At 37.8% G+C, this 12788-nt stretch overlaps 2 protein-coding genes and 1 long non-coding RNA gene across 5 annotated transcripts; 1 reads left to right on the plus strand and 2 right to left on the minus strand.

Annotated features, from left to right (window-relative positions):
• Positions 1–12677, minus strand: LOC137668400 (uncharacterized). 3 transcript variants are annotated; one of them, XR_011048932.1, is made up of 4 exons: positions 12586–12677; positions 12113–12192; positions 8207–8294; positions 1–332 (listed from the first exon to the last, which is right to left on the minus strand). It is a non-coding gene; the product is annotated as an uncharacterized lncRNA (long non-coding RNA). The 3 variants fall into 3 exon arrangements; XR_011048933.1 differs by lacking the exon at positions 1–332 and adding an exon at positions 6031–7518; XR_011048931.1 differs by lacking the exon at positions 1–332 and adding an exon at positions 7532–7809.
• On the plus strand, positions 36–8585 carry DNAAF4 (dynein axonemal assembly factor 4). The gene is made up of 9 exons (XM_068409842.1): positions 36–217; positions 798–945; positions 1355–1488; positions 2506–2746; positions 3501–3646; positions 4301–4410; positions 5115–5268; positions 6267–6372; positions 7762–8585. The coding sequence occupies exons 1-9, from the start codon at positions 95–97 to the stop codon at positions 7869–7871; spliced, it is 1272 nt and encodes a 423-aa protein (XP_068265943.1). The 5' UTR covers positions 36–94; the 3' UTR covers positions 7872–8585.
• On the minus strand, positions 9837–11293 carry PIERCE2 (piercer of microtubule wall 2). The gene is given in 1 exon segment (XM_068409844.1): positions 9837–11293. A coding segment is annotated over 1 exon segment (351 nt). The 3' UTR covers positions 9837–10942.
• Positions 12678–12788: the final 111 nt, after the last annotated feature.

The following is a 12788-nucleotide window of genomic DNA, read 5'->3' on the forward strand; positions in this document are numbered from 1 at the left end:
AGGGCGGAGGGGGCCGGAAGTGCTCTTGGAGAGCACCGGAAGCTCTCCTGCCTCTAGCAACGGCCGCGGGGCGCCCGTAGCGACAGGAGCGGCCATGCCGGTGTGGCTGCGGGAGTACAGCTGGCGGCAGAGCGGCTCCGCCGTGTACCTCTCGCTGCCGCTGCACGGCCTGCGGGTCACCCCCGCCAACATCTTCTGCACCGACCAGTACTTGAAGGTGGGGCGGCCGCGCACCGCGCCCTCGGTCGTCTGACGGGGCTTCTGTCGTGCAGTGTCGCCGCCTTGAGATGTGTTGCTCCCTGGGGCCTGTGGCTTGGCGTTGCTTTATAGCTCTGTTAAAAAGCACACGCTTAATGCACCATGGCAGCGCTGTCAAGTTTATAATCTTTTATAATATTTAATCTATAATGTCCCTTTGTATGCTGCAGGCTGTTAAATACCTGTCCCACTAGAGATAATGGCTTTACCACTGTTTGTTCTCCATACTAATGCTCTTGCTACTCAGTAGGTGCCAGCTGCCTTTTCCCTCATAAGTGGCCTGAATTATACACATCTGCTCGTATTACGAATAATAATTCTAAATTTGAGGTCCACGGCTTCTGTTGCAGTGCTGAAGAACCAACTTCTTTATCTCTTTTATCTGGTCTAATAAAGCATATAGCCTCCATACTGCATACTAAGCAAATTAGTTTTGTAAATAGCATGTGTTTCTTGAGGTTTACTGTATGCTTGTACTGAATATGTGAGATTTAATTAACAATTGTAAATATTAGTACACATTAATTATATTTTCATAGGTAAGCATCCCTCCCTTTTTATTTGAAGCCGTTTTATATGCGCCTATTGATGAGACAAATAGCACAGCAAAGATTGGAAATGGAGTCATTTTCTTCACTTTGTATAAAAAAGAAGTGGCCATGTGGGATTCCCTAACTCTAGCAAATGGTAAGTTCTCTACTGTGAAAAGTAAGTTGCATGTAAGAAACCCAAACTGTGCCAAAACTTTCCAAACTATAATAAGAAATGTGAAACTTCTGCTACTAGATATCTGCTAAGTTAAACCTTCTTGCTCATTGCTAAAAATAGAAAGTCTATGAAAACAGACAGGGAACGTCTACTGGCTCTAGTGCGCACAAAACAATGTTTCTTGTAAAACTTATATTTTGTGTGTAAGCAAATCTTTATGTTTTCTTTTTTAGATATGGGCTTGACAGAGACTGCTTTGTGAAATTTGAACCATGTTGCACTTTACCAGACAAACTAGCAAAAAGAATCCTGTTTTTATGAATATGGTACATAACAGTAGAACTTCAGGCCTAAATTACTAAACCAGTTTTTATTTGTTTTTTTTAAGCTAACAAGGAGACACTTCAATATCTAAGAGAGAATGCAGTTCTAAAAGCCCATGAAAAGGCAAAAGAGGAGACAGAAGCAAAAAAAGTTACAAAACAGGAACACAAAAAATATGCTTTGGAGGCCACAATGAAGGTACGCTTAGAAGGAACTTTACAAGGCATACGCATGTAAACAGTTACCAAATAATCTGACAGCTGCCCAGTTAAATGTGCCTTAAAAAATATGAAAAGTACTCATTTTTGTTACAGTGGTAGAGAACCTTGTTATTCCTTTGTACTTAAAACATAACTATTACCAAAAATGAAAATGGTACAGGAAAAATACTTAGAAGTTGCCATTTTCCAGTAGTAATACTAATGAAAATTCTTGGTGAGGAGCTCAGATTTTTGTCAGTTGAAAGGAGACTACAGTAATGTGGCAAAACTATAATCTTTTGTGGCCTTTGCCTCAGCACAAGTGTTTAGTCATTTGGCACTGTCAAAAATACTGATTTTTTTTTTAAAAAAAGTCTTATTTATTCATTGTTATGTTTTATATCAGACTTGCTGTTCATTGCCTTTTGTGTGTATGTATCTTAGTTCTGTGTTTTATGTGTATTTTGAGATACGTTCTTTCCTTCAAAATTTTTATGTATATAAAAACTCTAGTCACTTCGTTTGTGTTTAAAAGGATTTTTAAAAGTATACAATGAAATTTTAAGATTGCATATGCAATTTGGACCGAAATGAAGTGCAGTTAGTGAATTTCTTGGTAGCAACACTGTACCTATTCTGCCTGAGTAATAATCTCAGAGAGAAGAGGAGAAATAAGAAATAGTCTGTTAAAATGAAGCCATGTATTTTACATTTCAGTATATTCCAGAAATTTGGAATATGGCTAGGATTTTAATTGTTTACAAGTAAAACTTACTGAATGTTTCTGGATCATACCTTAGCAGTGGTAGTAAAATAGTTAAAAGATAAGACTTTTAAAACCTAATTAGAAATCTTTACTCTCCCAATAATTTTTAAGCATCTTTCATAACTCTGCTTGTACGATCACATTAATGATGATGCTATGCTTGGGATATGAAACTGGAAAAATAATAGTAACTTCGTCATCTTACTATTATCAGATGTTACATATCTCATTGGTTTATCATTCAAACAGCTAGAAGAAGCAGAAAGAAAAAGAATTGAAGATCTGAAAGAAAAGGAGCGGCAGAAGGTCACTAAGGAGTTGGAGTTATGGAAAAAACAGCAAGAAGATGCTGAGAAACAAAAGCAGGTACAAAAAGAAGAGGAACTACAGCAAGAAGTAGAGCAATTAAAGGAGAAGAAAAAGGAAAAAATGAAAAAAACTGGGATTTCTAATGAAGGAACTTCTAAGACCAGACTCAAACCTACTAAAGGTTGTATTATTGGAGTGTATTTGATCATTCTTTGAAGTGTGGGTCTAACTTTATTCCTAGATGTTTCTAATTCATAATTTATCTTTGTCTCCACGATATTGAACTAATTCTTTTAGTTTGCAGTTATTTTAGTGTCTTTATTTTCAGGCAATTTTATTGAGCTAAAGCATGTGAGTTCTTAGCTCTCATGTAAGTCTTTGGAAATACAAGGGCAAGTTTAGTTCTAAGCTTTAGAAAAGTAATGAGAAAGCCTTTCTGACAGTGTAATGTAGACTTTCTGAGAGCGGAGTTCATGTTACCCCAAGTTACCTAACTGCTGGTTTTCACAGACATAGGCAATGTCCTTTCGCTCTCTCTATCCCATGTGTTGGCCCCACAGAGAGCCAATTCAGGGAACTAAAACAGAAACTATTTCATTTTTGTTCTGTTTGTTTGTTTTAGTAAGGTTAGTTTTAGCTCTTGCAGTTGCCCTGTCAGAGGATCATGTAAATGACAGAGACTGTGGTGTAAGATAAGTTTAAATTCATTTGTGACAGTTAATGTAGCCCGTAAATAGATGGCATGATACAGCAAGAACAAACATTTTTTTGAACCTTGCCTTCAAAAGAACAAGTCTAAACGTTTCTCAAACTATTAGAGGTTTAGTTCTAATGTGCAGAGTTTCTAAATTACGTGTACTTTGGACTTTGGTAGAAAAGCAGAAAAATCTCTTTTGCTTCATTTTTCATTTCCAGTACTCCAATTCTTTTCACAGGTCATGGTTCCAATAGTATGTTTTCAGAAACTTTACAGGAAGAACAGTTACCAGCTCCTCGATCTGCTGCTACAATTAAAATCAACTTTACATCACGCGTTTTTCCTACAGCTCTGCGAGAATCTCGCATCGCAGAAGAGGAGGAGGTAAGGATTGCTCTGTGTTTTAGTATGATGCTTCTGCTGTCTTCCAAGGTGCTGAATGATTTACCATGTATTCAGTAAGTTGACAAAAACGTCACCTGTGCCAAGGAATGTTACCTGTGCAATATTCTTATCTTCCAAGGAAGGCAGTCTTATTTAAATTAAGATTTAAAGAAACACTTTTATATAAAAATTATTATCACCAAACATGTAATTGTGCAGATTAATAAATAGCATGTTCCTTTTTTTGGGAGGGAAAAAAAAAAGGCAGCAATGTTAATTAAATGCCTTGAAGTACAAAATTTGAAATGTCTTATATTTAAGATTGTGTAGGTTCTGTCTTCTTAAAAAGAAGCTCACAGTTAGCTCTTTTGAGTTCTATTGAATGAACACAAAGAGTCAATTTTGGAAGTTCCAAAACAAAGAAGCAAACAAAAATGTATTAGTGATGCAGTAACCTTACTTCTCACCTAGTAATAAAATATTTGGGGAAACTTGGAAGTTTTTCGTATCTGACATTATTAAATATTTCTCTCTGTCCCAAATATGTGGCAAATAGAATTCTTTTGATAGAAGTGAATGAAGAGATGAAAGCAAAATCCTTCTTGGATTTGAATTTTCCTTCAGAAACAATACTTGCATGTTGTATATTTACAGTGGCTGCATAAACAAGCAGAAGCTCGAAGAACCATAAGTGCTGATTTGTCTGAGCTGCAAGATTTAAAAGAGGAGGAGAAGAATCCAGATTGGTTAAAGGACAAAGGAAAGTAAGTTAGATTCCATTTGAAGATGTATTTAAAATGAAATATTAGTTATATAGTGTGTGTCTGTTGTGTAGTTTTGATATTTTCTGTTTGTCCTAGGTACAGATGGTGAATGTCTACATAGTAGAGAATTTATTGATAGCTTGTGACTTTATCAGATTCAAACCCCATGAGATGCAATTGCTGATGCTCATGATGAACAAAATCATTGTGAACACATAATGCATACTCTTCTATGAGGACAGTTAAGTCAGTGCAATATTATACTTAGTTGGATTTCCTTTCATTTGTACTTTTTATTGAGAGGTTAAACATTAGTCTAAAACAAACTTTAGGAATTTGATAAAAATATTGGTATGTTTATATGGCTGTGTTATACAAAAAGGTTTGATTAGGCCATCGTAATCAGAGACATAGCTTTCAAAATTAGTCCTGTGTCTGCATAGATGTGTCCACCTCTTACTGTTCTTCATTGCTTTTAAGCAGTGACTATTTTTGTTGTGTGTCTATGTGATATACTGTCAGCATCAAGTTTGACTGAACTTCAGCTATGTTGTTCTCAGAAAAGGCTATAAATGGCCATTTCCAAGGAAAAGCTGCTAAAAAGTCAAATTTTTGAAAACTAATTGTTACCAATAAGTAGATATTTATTTTGTGATTTATCACCTTGTTTAAAGTGCATGTTTCACTTTTTGTTTTATATTTAGCAAAATGTTTGCAACGGGAAACTATCTTGCAGCTGTAAACGCATATAACCTTGCAGTGCGGCTAAACAATAAGCTTCCCCTACTGTATCTGAATCGTGCTGCTTGCCACCTTAAACTGAGAAATTTACATAAAGCTATTGAAGATTCCTCTAAGGTATAAATATATAGGTTCTCAGACTGTCATCTGATACATGATTGTGATTTATTACTGTGATGCTTCTGTTTCAAGCAGATCTGTAAATACTTACTAGTGCGATTCAAAATTTTTAAATTCAAAAGTGATGCCATGAAGCCATGGTGAAATGTTAAAATTTGATAGTGATTCATTAATGAACTTTCAGAAATTCAAAACAAAACAACAACAACAACAAAAAAAACAAACCATGCTTCCACACATTTGGGACAAACGGCCATATGTTGATTCAGTAAATGTTTCTTTACAGGTAAAATATTGTATACAATTGAAAAAAAAAAAAAAAGACAACTTTGAGCAGAAAAAAAAAAAAAGAAAATATACCCAGATACCTTTTGTATTATGTTTTGGTGTTCTTCATTTGGTGAGAAGAAAAAAAAAAAGGTCGTGGTGATGAGGAGGATACCTTAGAAAAACCCCAACGAACCAGACATTTTTAAAGAACGGCTGTACAATCTTGATGTTTTAGCAGCCATTATTTGTGCAATGAGAGAGGAGTGATCTCAAATGGCACCTGAATAATTTGGAGAAAGTTGTCCCAGAATTATTATTTTTTGATCTAATAAGTACTTGAGGCTTGAAACTTCTTTTTTTTTTTCTAGTAACTGCTACTACAACTCATGTGCTTTTCTAGGGCAGCTGTTTTTTTTATAGCATGGTATGTAATATCATGTGTGAAAATAGAATACATTATTTGACTGTAATAAACATTTAACACAGTAGTTGTCAGTTTTTAGCCATGGCAATGAAACTGTATTTAGCAAACTGTAAGGTGACAGATACAAATCTTAACGAGTAGATTCACAAGCCATATAGTTAAATTTGAATAGTTATTTTCTATTTCTATTTGAATAGTTATTATATAATAATAGTAATTAGGTGAGAGAAGTGTAAATGAGAAAAAAACAAAATTATGGAAAATCTAACTCTAAATATTTTGGATGTTTTCATTTGTAAAGGCACTAGAACTGCTGACACCACTTGTTCCTGATAATGAGAATGCTCGAGTAAAAGCGTATGTGAGACGCGGAACAGCGTTTTGTCAGCTGGAATTATATACTGAAGGTGAGACCTTGATTTTGTGAAAACATGCACATGGATTTATAGTGACATGCAAGTAATTCTGTTTAGCTCAATGAGACTGCTTATGCTTTTATTTTTTTCAGGAGGGACCTTAAAGGAGGCCTATACAATCTATGTCTCTTTTTTTTAATGAACCTTTATACCACATTCCTTAATCTTTTTTTTTTTCTTTTTTTTTTTAATTTACTGGCTAATTGCAATTCCACTTGAAAAATCTTTACAAGTTTTAAGAAAATTAATTGAACTCCTAATTTAAGGAGTACCAATTAGTTTTTCCATTGAGGAAAAGGCTTTAGTGAGTTGTGTAACCTCTGTTTGGTCTATTGAGTCAGTCTTTCTGTGCATAATGGCCAGCTATTGGCCATAGCAGCGTGGTGGCCATGGAAGGTATTAGTGAGAAACGAATGAGAGGTCAGAGATGAGGTATTTGCATTAGGAAGCATTCAAATGTAGGATGCAAACTGATATGAAACTGGGTTGCACTAGTTTTGCTGTTGATGAAGCAATGTTTTATTGGTCTTGAGATTTTATTAACAGTATTTCCATCTATGGAACAAATTAACCTTAATTAACCTGAAATATTTCTAAAATATTTGCTTGTGGAGTGCTTAGTAACATATATTTGTAAAATTATGTATGAAATTTGTATTGATGAGCAAAATGTCTCATCAAGTACGTGTGATTTGTGTGAAAACACCTGAATTAAGTGTCCCTACTGAGTTCTCTATGAGTATCAGTTTAGTTTTGTAAGGCAAATTTACAAATGAAAGTTGATAATAGAAAGTGAAGATTATTCAAAATGTCAGTGTTGAAATACTAAGTTTTTCCCATCGGTTACCTTTTTCTACATATGAATCACTTTGTCATTCCCTTACAGCTTTATTTGCACTTGGAGACAATTAAAGAAGACTTTATTTTGCTTCCTGTACTCATGGTTTGCTTTTTTTTTCCCCCCAAGCTCTCGTCTTGACAGTTCGTGTCTTTTTTTTTTCCTTCTTGTTTTCATGCACTTTCATTGTCATTCAATTTTTTTTCTCCTGCAGAACACTTTTGAACACTCCCTTCATGCACGCACGCATATATATATATGTATGTGAATGAAGAGGGTCTGTTTTCATGTTTCAATACCTGAAAATGTTTATGTAGTAGAGTGTTTTCACTGAAATGTTTTGTAAAATAATATAAACAAAATATAAATTTATTTACTGACAAAAGTTAAACCTAATGTCATTCTGATTCCATCTTGCTCAATAGCAAAACTCAAGATCAATACTTTGCGCATATGACTAGCGAGCAGTTATTTCCAGTTAGGTGCTAAAGAGGATGCTCTTGCCTTATTGATTGACATTCTTATTAATGTGTCTATATTAGGTCTCCAGGATTATGAAGCAGCTCTCAAGATTGATCCTAAAAATAAAACTATAGAAAAAGATGCTGAGAAGATTCGACACCTAATTCAAGGAACAATGCAAGATTCTTAGTTCTCTTCAGTTACGTTGTTAACTAGACATTTTTCTGTTTCACTCAGAACGCATACAGAATTGGTAGAAGATTGGATATATGAATTACTATTTTTGGAGAGTACAGTATTATAACAAATATTATTAGATTTTATATCATTTTGATACAAAGTTGTCGTATTTTTGCTTTCTGTGAAATATTGATGGGCTGAATATTAAAACATGCTTTTGGTACTTGATTTAAAGTTACTCATAACTAAATGAAGTATTTGTCTGGAAATACATACTGAATCTAGAGAATGGGTTTTCATATAACTTCAGTAGCTCCATGTAGTCAACACCTGTTAACTTCTTACCTTTCTGTTCTCCACCAAAGCTGAAACAGTTATATGGTTATGGTTGTATGTTTTCTTCTTTTCGTATTGTTCATAGTGTTTGGTACATCTGAAACAAAGACAGTGAATTTAGATACTCTAATTCAGGCACTTGATTTGGAAAACCTCCACCTGGAAGCATAGAGGTAGATTTTATATAGTGCAGAACATTCTTTTTAACATTGAGTAATGTACATTGAATGTTTTCAGTCTATTTTGAAACATTTGTTTGGGCTGACCAAAGAAGGTAATTGGGAAAATTATAAACCTGTAGTGTCGTATTGTAGTGTAGTGGTAAATCAATCCTGTGGTAAATTGTCCTATCAATGACTATGACGTACTTCTTCCATCCTACTACAATTAGTAATCTTACAGTGTAGCTGTAAAGCATATTCTAAATCAAAAACATTATTATTTATATGAGAATATATGTCTGTCTTTAGCTAATATTTTAATTTGAACACTGTTGACATTGGCCAGTACCTCAGGAATACTGGTGTGATTAAAGATTCTCAAAAATGGGACCATCCTGGTGAGGTTACAAGTGTTGTAAAATGACATGAAGCATGACACTGTGCTTTGAAGTCTTGCACTTGTTGTTTTGGGTAGTGGAAGGATGTAATACAGAATTGTATTGTTTATATATACATATGTGTTAGTGTTAGCATTTGTATTACAACCTGAAACACTGGACTTGAAGTGGTTCTGTTTTGTTAGGCATTCTGTCCAAATTGTGACCATTTCAACTACACTCCTTTCAGTAGCAGTTTTAGCAGACTTCTGAATTTTCCACATCAGTCTGTTTCCTGAATACCATTTGAGACTGATTTCTGCCTTTAGAAGAGAATATTTATTATGCAGATATACGTTATTCTGTGTAAATGTCATACTCTTGGAACAGGGAGAAGGTGGCAGGTATTGATTGCAGTTGCTTTACTTAGAGCCTTGAGAGGAGGGCTGAGGTGAGTCAGAAATGTCTGGGGTAGCTTGCTGTTCCTTCTTTCCTATAGATACCTACTGCATTGTGATGGAAGGGGATGAAAATACTTTATTTATAGCAGTTGGAAGGAGGGCAGTGCAAGAGCTTTAGTGCCTCAATTGATTGTAATGGTATACTTGCCAAAACACGGCTATTTTATTTCATGTAATTACTGAGGGGAAGTGGGGGCTAAGGAGGAGAGACACTGGCAATAGGAAAAAGAAAATGCAAAGAAGCAGGCACTGGTTGTAAGTTCCCGATTTTCTGTTTTGGTTCCAAAGCCTATTAGAACCATCTGTATAGGCTATTTGTATTGTAGTGATTTGTTACAGCTACTCAAGGCTATTTTTGATACAGGCAGGCACCTCTTTCAACTGCTATGAAATAGAAACAGTGCCCCCTTTAAAGGTTCGGGAAGGAAATGTGCTTGGTGGCGTGAACAGTATCTGCCTGTTTATTGGGCAGCAATTGGATGTTATTGGGAGCAAATGGATGTTAAACTTCTGACTTCAATACCTGAGCAGACAGCGTGTACACTGTACCAAAGTCATGCACATTACGTTGGTATTAGTGTCGTGAGATGTAGGAATGTGGAGACTGATTTTAAGTTTTAAAACCAGAAAATACCTTTAATTAAAACAAACCTTCAGGTCAATGTCTCTTTCACTTAACTCTTTCTATAAAATTAGAGTTCCACATTTATGATACCAGTTTCAAAAGTTTTATTTTTATGTGTTTAGGTCTGATTGAGAGAAGTGTATCATCAAGTGGGCTACATCCTTTTTGATACATCTTATTCAACCCAGCAAAACCAAAATAAATCTGATATTGACAGCTGTTCCCAGAATGACTGAAATAAGTCAGATTTGTTTTCTTAAAGCTAAGTGTCTAGTCTGAGTCTATGACAAAAAGATGGAGATGCATTGTGACTGTCACAGAGTTTGTATGCCTTAAAACAACTTGTTTGTCAACTCTGGCTGGAGGAGGGGATGGGTGCTACAGAGGCCCGCAAGTCTGGCAGGAGATAAGGGCTTTGGGAGCAGAACAATGCCTTTGCTGTGCCTTAATTGACATAATTTACAGCTCTGGCCCGAGAAAGAGAGAAGTCCTGTGGAGGCAGAACGGTATCTTTTCCCTGGGGCCAGCCTACATGTGCAACTTCTTTGCAACATGAAGGCACCACCCATGCTTGCGCAGAAGCGGGGTCCTACAGCTGACACCGCAACTAGGGGGGGATCACGACCACCAGACACCCCTTGGGGGACCACCGACTCATTTGGAGAACAATCTAAGACTACAAATGTGTAGGAGTCCCAATTAGCATAAGAAGCGAGCAGGGGGGGAGGCAAGAGGGATGTTACCACCCTCTCCTATCTCGCATGCAAATGACCTAAGGTATTTAGAACTTCTCGCTTGGGATGTTGGCGCACGCTCCGGCCCGCCACCTGAGGACCGATCCTGACCAGAGGACTGATCCTGCACACCATTGACTGGAGGAGCGACTCTGCAAACCATTTATCAACTCTACAAACAAGTTACATCGCTGGATCCAAGGGTGGGGATATCACTTTTCCTCTCTCTTTTTTTGCAATACCTTTAGAAACCCAAGACACCACCACGCCACTTTCCCTGTATTAATAAATTGTTCTTAATTTCATACCAGTTATTTGGTGTCATTCCACCTTAATTTACTCCAAGGGGTTTATGAACTAGTTGCGACCAGGTCGTAACATGCATTTTTACAGAGTATGCTGGAAATTGGGGTAGTCATATACCCTACTTCTGTCAATGGCAGTGTTTAAACTACAATCTTGAAATGACCCACAAGCGAGTAAGTGTTTTGAAAAGGTTTGATTCACTGGATAAGTACAGGGTACCATCTGTGAGACAGGTGGTATAGCACCATATTCACTTGAAGTTGTTTTAAACAGTAAAATCTGAGGCTTTGCCAAAGAAGCATTGGTCATGACTGTTTTGGGGTCCAGCATGCAGGAAAACACCAGATTGCCAGGATTTGTGCAGAGAGGCAGATGAGGAGATTGGTTTTGCTCTGTGCTCAGACTTCATGGCAGTTTCTTGGCAGAAGTCATCTTCTTTCCTTACAAAGGAGATGGATTTTAATTCAGCCTTTCAAATAACAGGGCAAAGCATTTCAAAGCTGTTAAATGTTTGTGGTCAGAGCAAATGTTGCTCAAGACGTGTATTGAAATACATGCACGGTGGAGAGTGAGGAACTTAACACTGCTGACTTTTGACCTTATTTAGTAAACCGTGGACAGTGGTAAACGGACTCATGTTGACTATGAAATATAGTAAAAATTGGAATTTGCATCAATTTCTGCATTAGTGATAATCTTGAACATAGAAAGTATCTTAATATGTGGGGCAGAAATAATTAGTATGGATAATAAAAATATGAGAGTAAGAGCCCTAAACAACCCTCCAAATGACTGTACTTCCTCACTCATGTTCACATGCGTACATTTTTTTTTCTCTGTAGATAGTGAATTAACATACGACAGATACTTCTTACTACGTTCATGGAAAGTGCTCTAATGCTGTATTGACGAACACTGAAAAAGCTGCACTGAATAAGGTACCTCCCTTAGTTTTGCTGAGCAAGCCATGCAAAACCTGCTGTTCTTCAGAGGTGCAATGAAATCTTTGTTTCTCAGTCATGTAAGAGATGAAGAAAACATTTGAGTTGCTAGCTTAGATAAAACTCAAGAATTTCTGACTTTTCCTTTACTTTGTTTATTAATGAAGCTTGTTGTTGCCTCCTGTTTATTTTTTGCACCAGTATTAGAGCACTGGTGGGGCCTAAATCTCTGGGCTTTAGGATCTACTCTGTACTGTGCCTGTTGATGAGATGTGCTCTAGGTGCGTGGTCGGGGTAGGAGCTGCCTTACCTCTAGTGGTGAGTGGCTCTGGGGAAAGGACAGCTGGTCCTGAAGCAGCTCTGCTGCAGGCGTCCGATTCCAAATCTGTGCTGTTGGGAGACTTTCCAAATTAGTTAATTCGCAGTCGTCAGAGTTTTTCCACCTGTCCAAGACTAGAAGGATCAAATATTTCTAGTCCATAGTTTTTTTTTTTGTTGGGGGGTGGGGTGTTCTTTGGTGGGGTTTTGTTTGTTTGTTTTGGAGGTTTTTTTGTTTGGTGTGTTGTTTCTTTTTCCTTAGCACAGGCCTTGCGTCCCCCAGAGCTGGTGGTCCCTTTGCCTGGTTATCCTGTCATTACATACCAAAAGCGCTCCCTGCGCGATAGGTGCCTCCGAGCTCCCTCCCTCAGGGACAAACACCGTCACCGGGCGGCCCGCAGGCCCGCACCTCCCCCCTACGAAGCTCCCTCCCTCCCTCCGCGGTCCTGCCGCGCCGGCCCTTACCCGCTGCCGCTGTCCGGAGGCTCTGCGGCCGCTGGGCCCCGAGCTCAGCGGCGCGACGTTGCCGTAGCAGCGGGAGCCCCCGGGCCGGCGGGGCGGGGCGGCCGCCCGCCGCGGTGCAGGCCGGGCGCTGCAGTTCGCGCCCCGTGCGGGCCGGCGGGCAGCGGCGGGGCGCGGACTACGCTCGCCAGGGTGCTGCGGGGCGG

This window comes from Nyctibius grandis, chromosome 11 (genome assembly GCF_013368605.1).
Source record: "Nyctibius grandis isolate bNycGra1 chromosome 11, bNycGra1.pri, whole genome shotgun sequence".
Classification (NCBI taxonomy): Eukaryota; Metazoa; Chordata; class Aves; order Nyctibiiformes; family Nyctibiidae; genus Nyctibius; species Nyctibius grandis.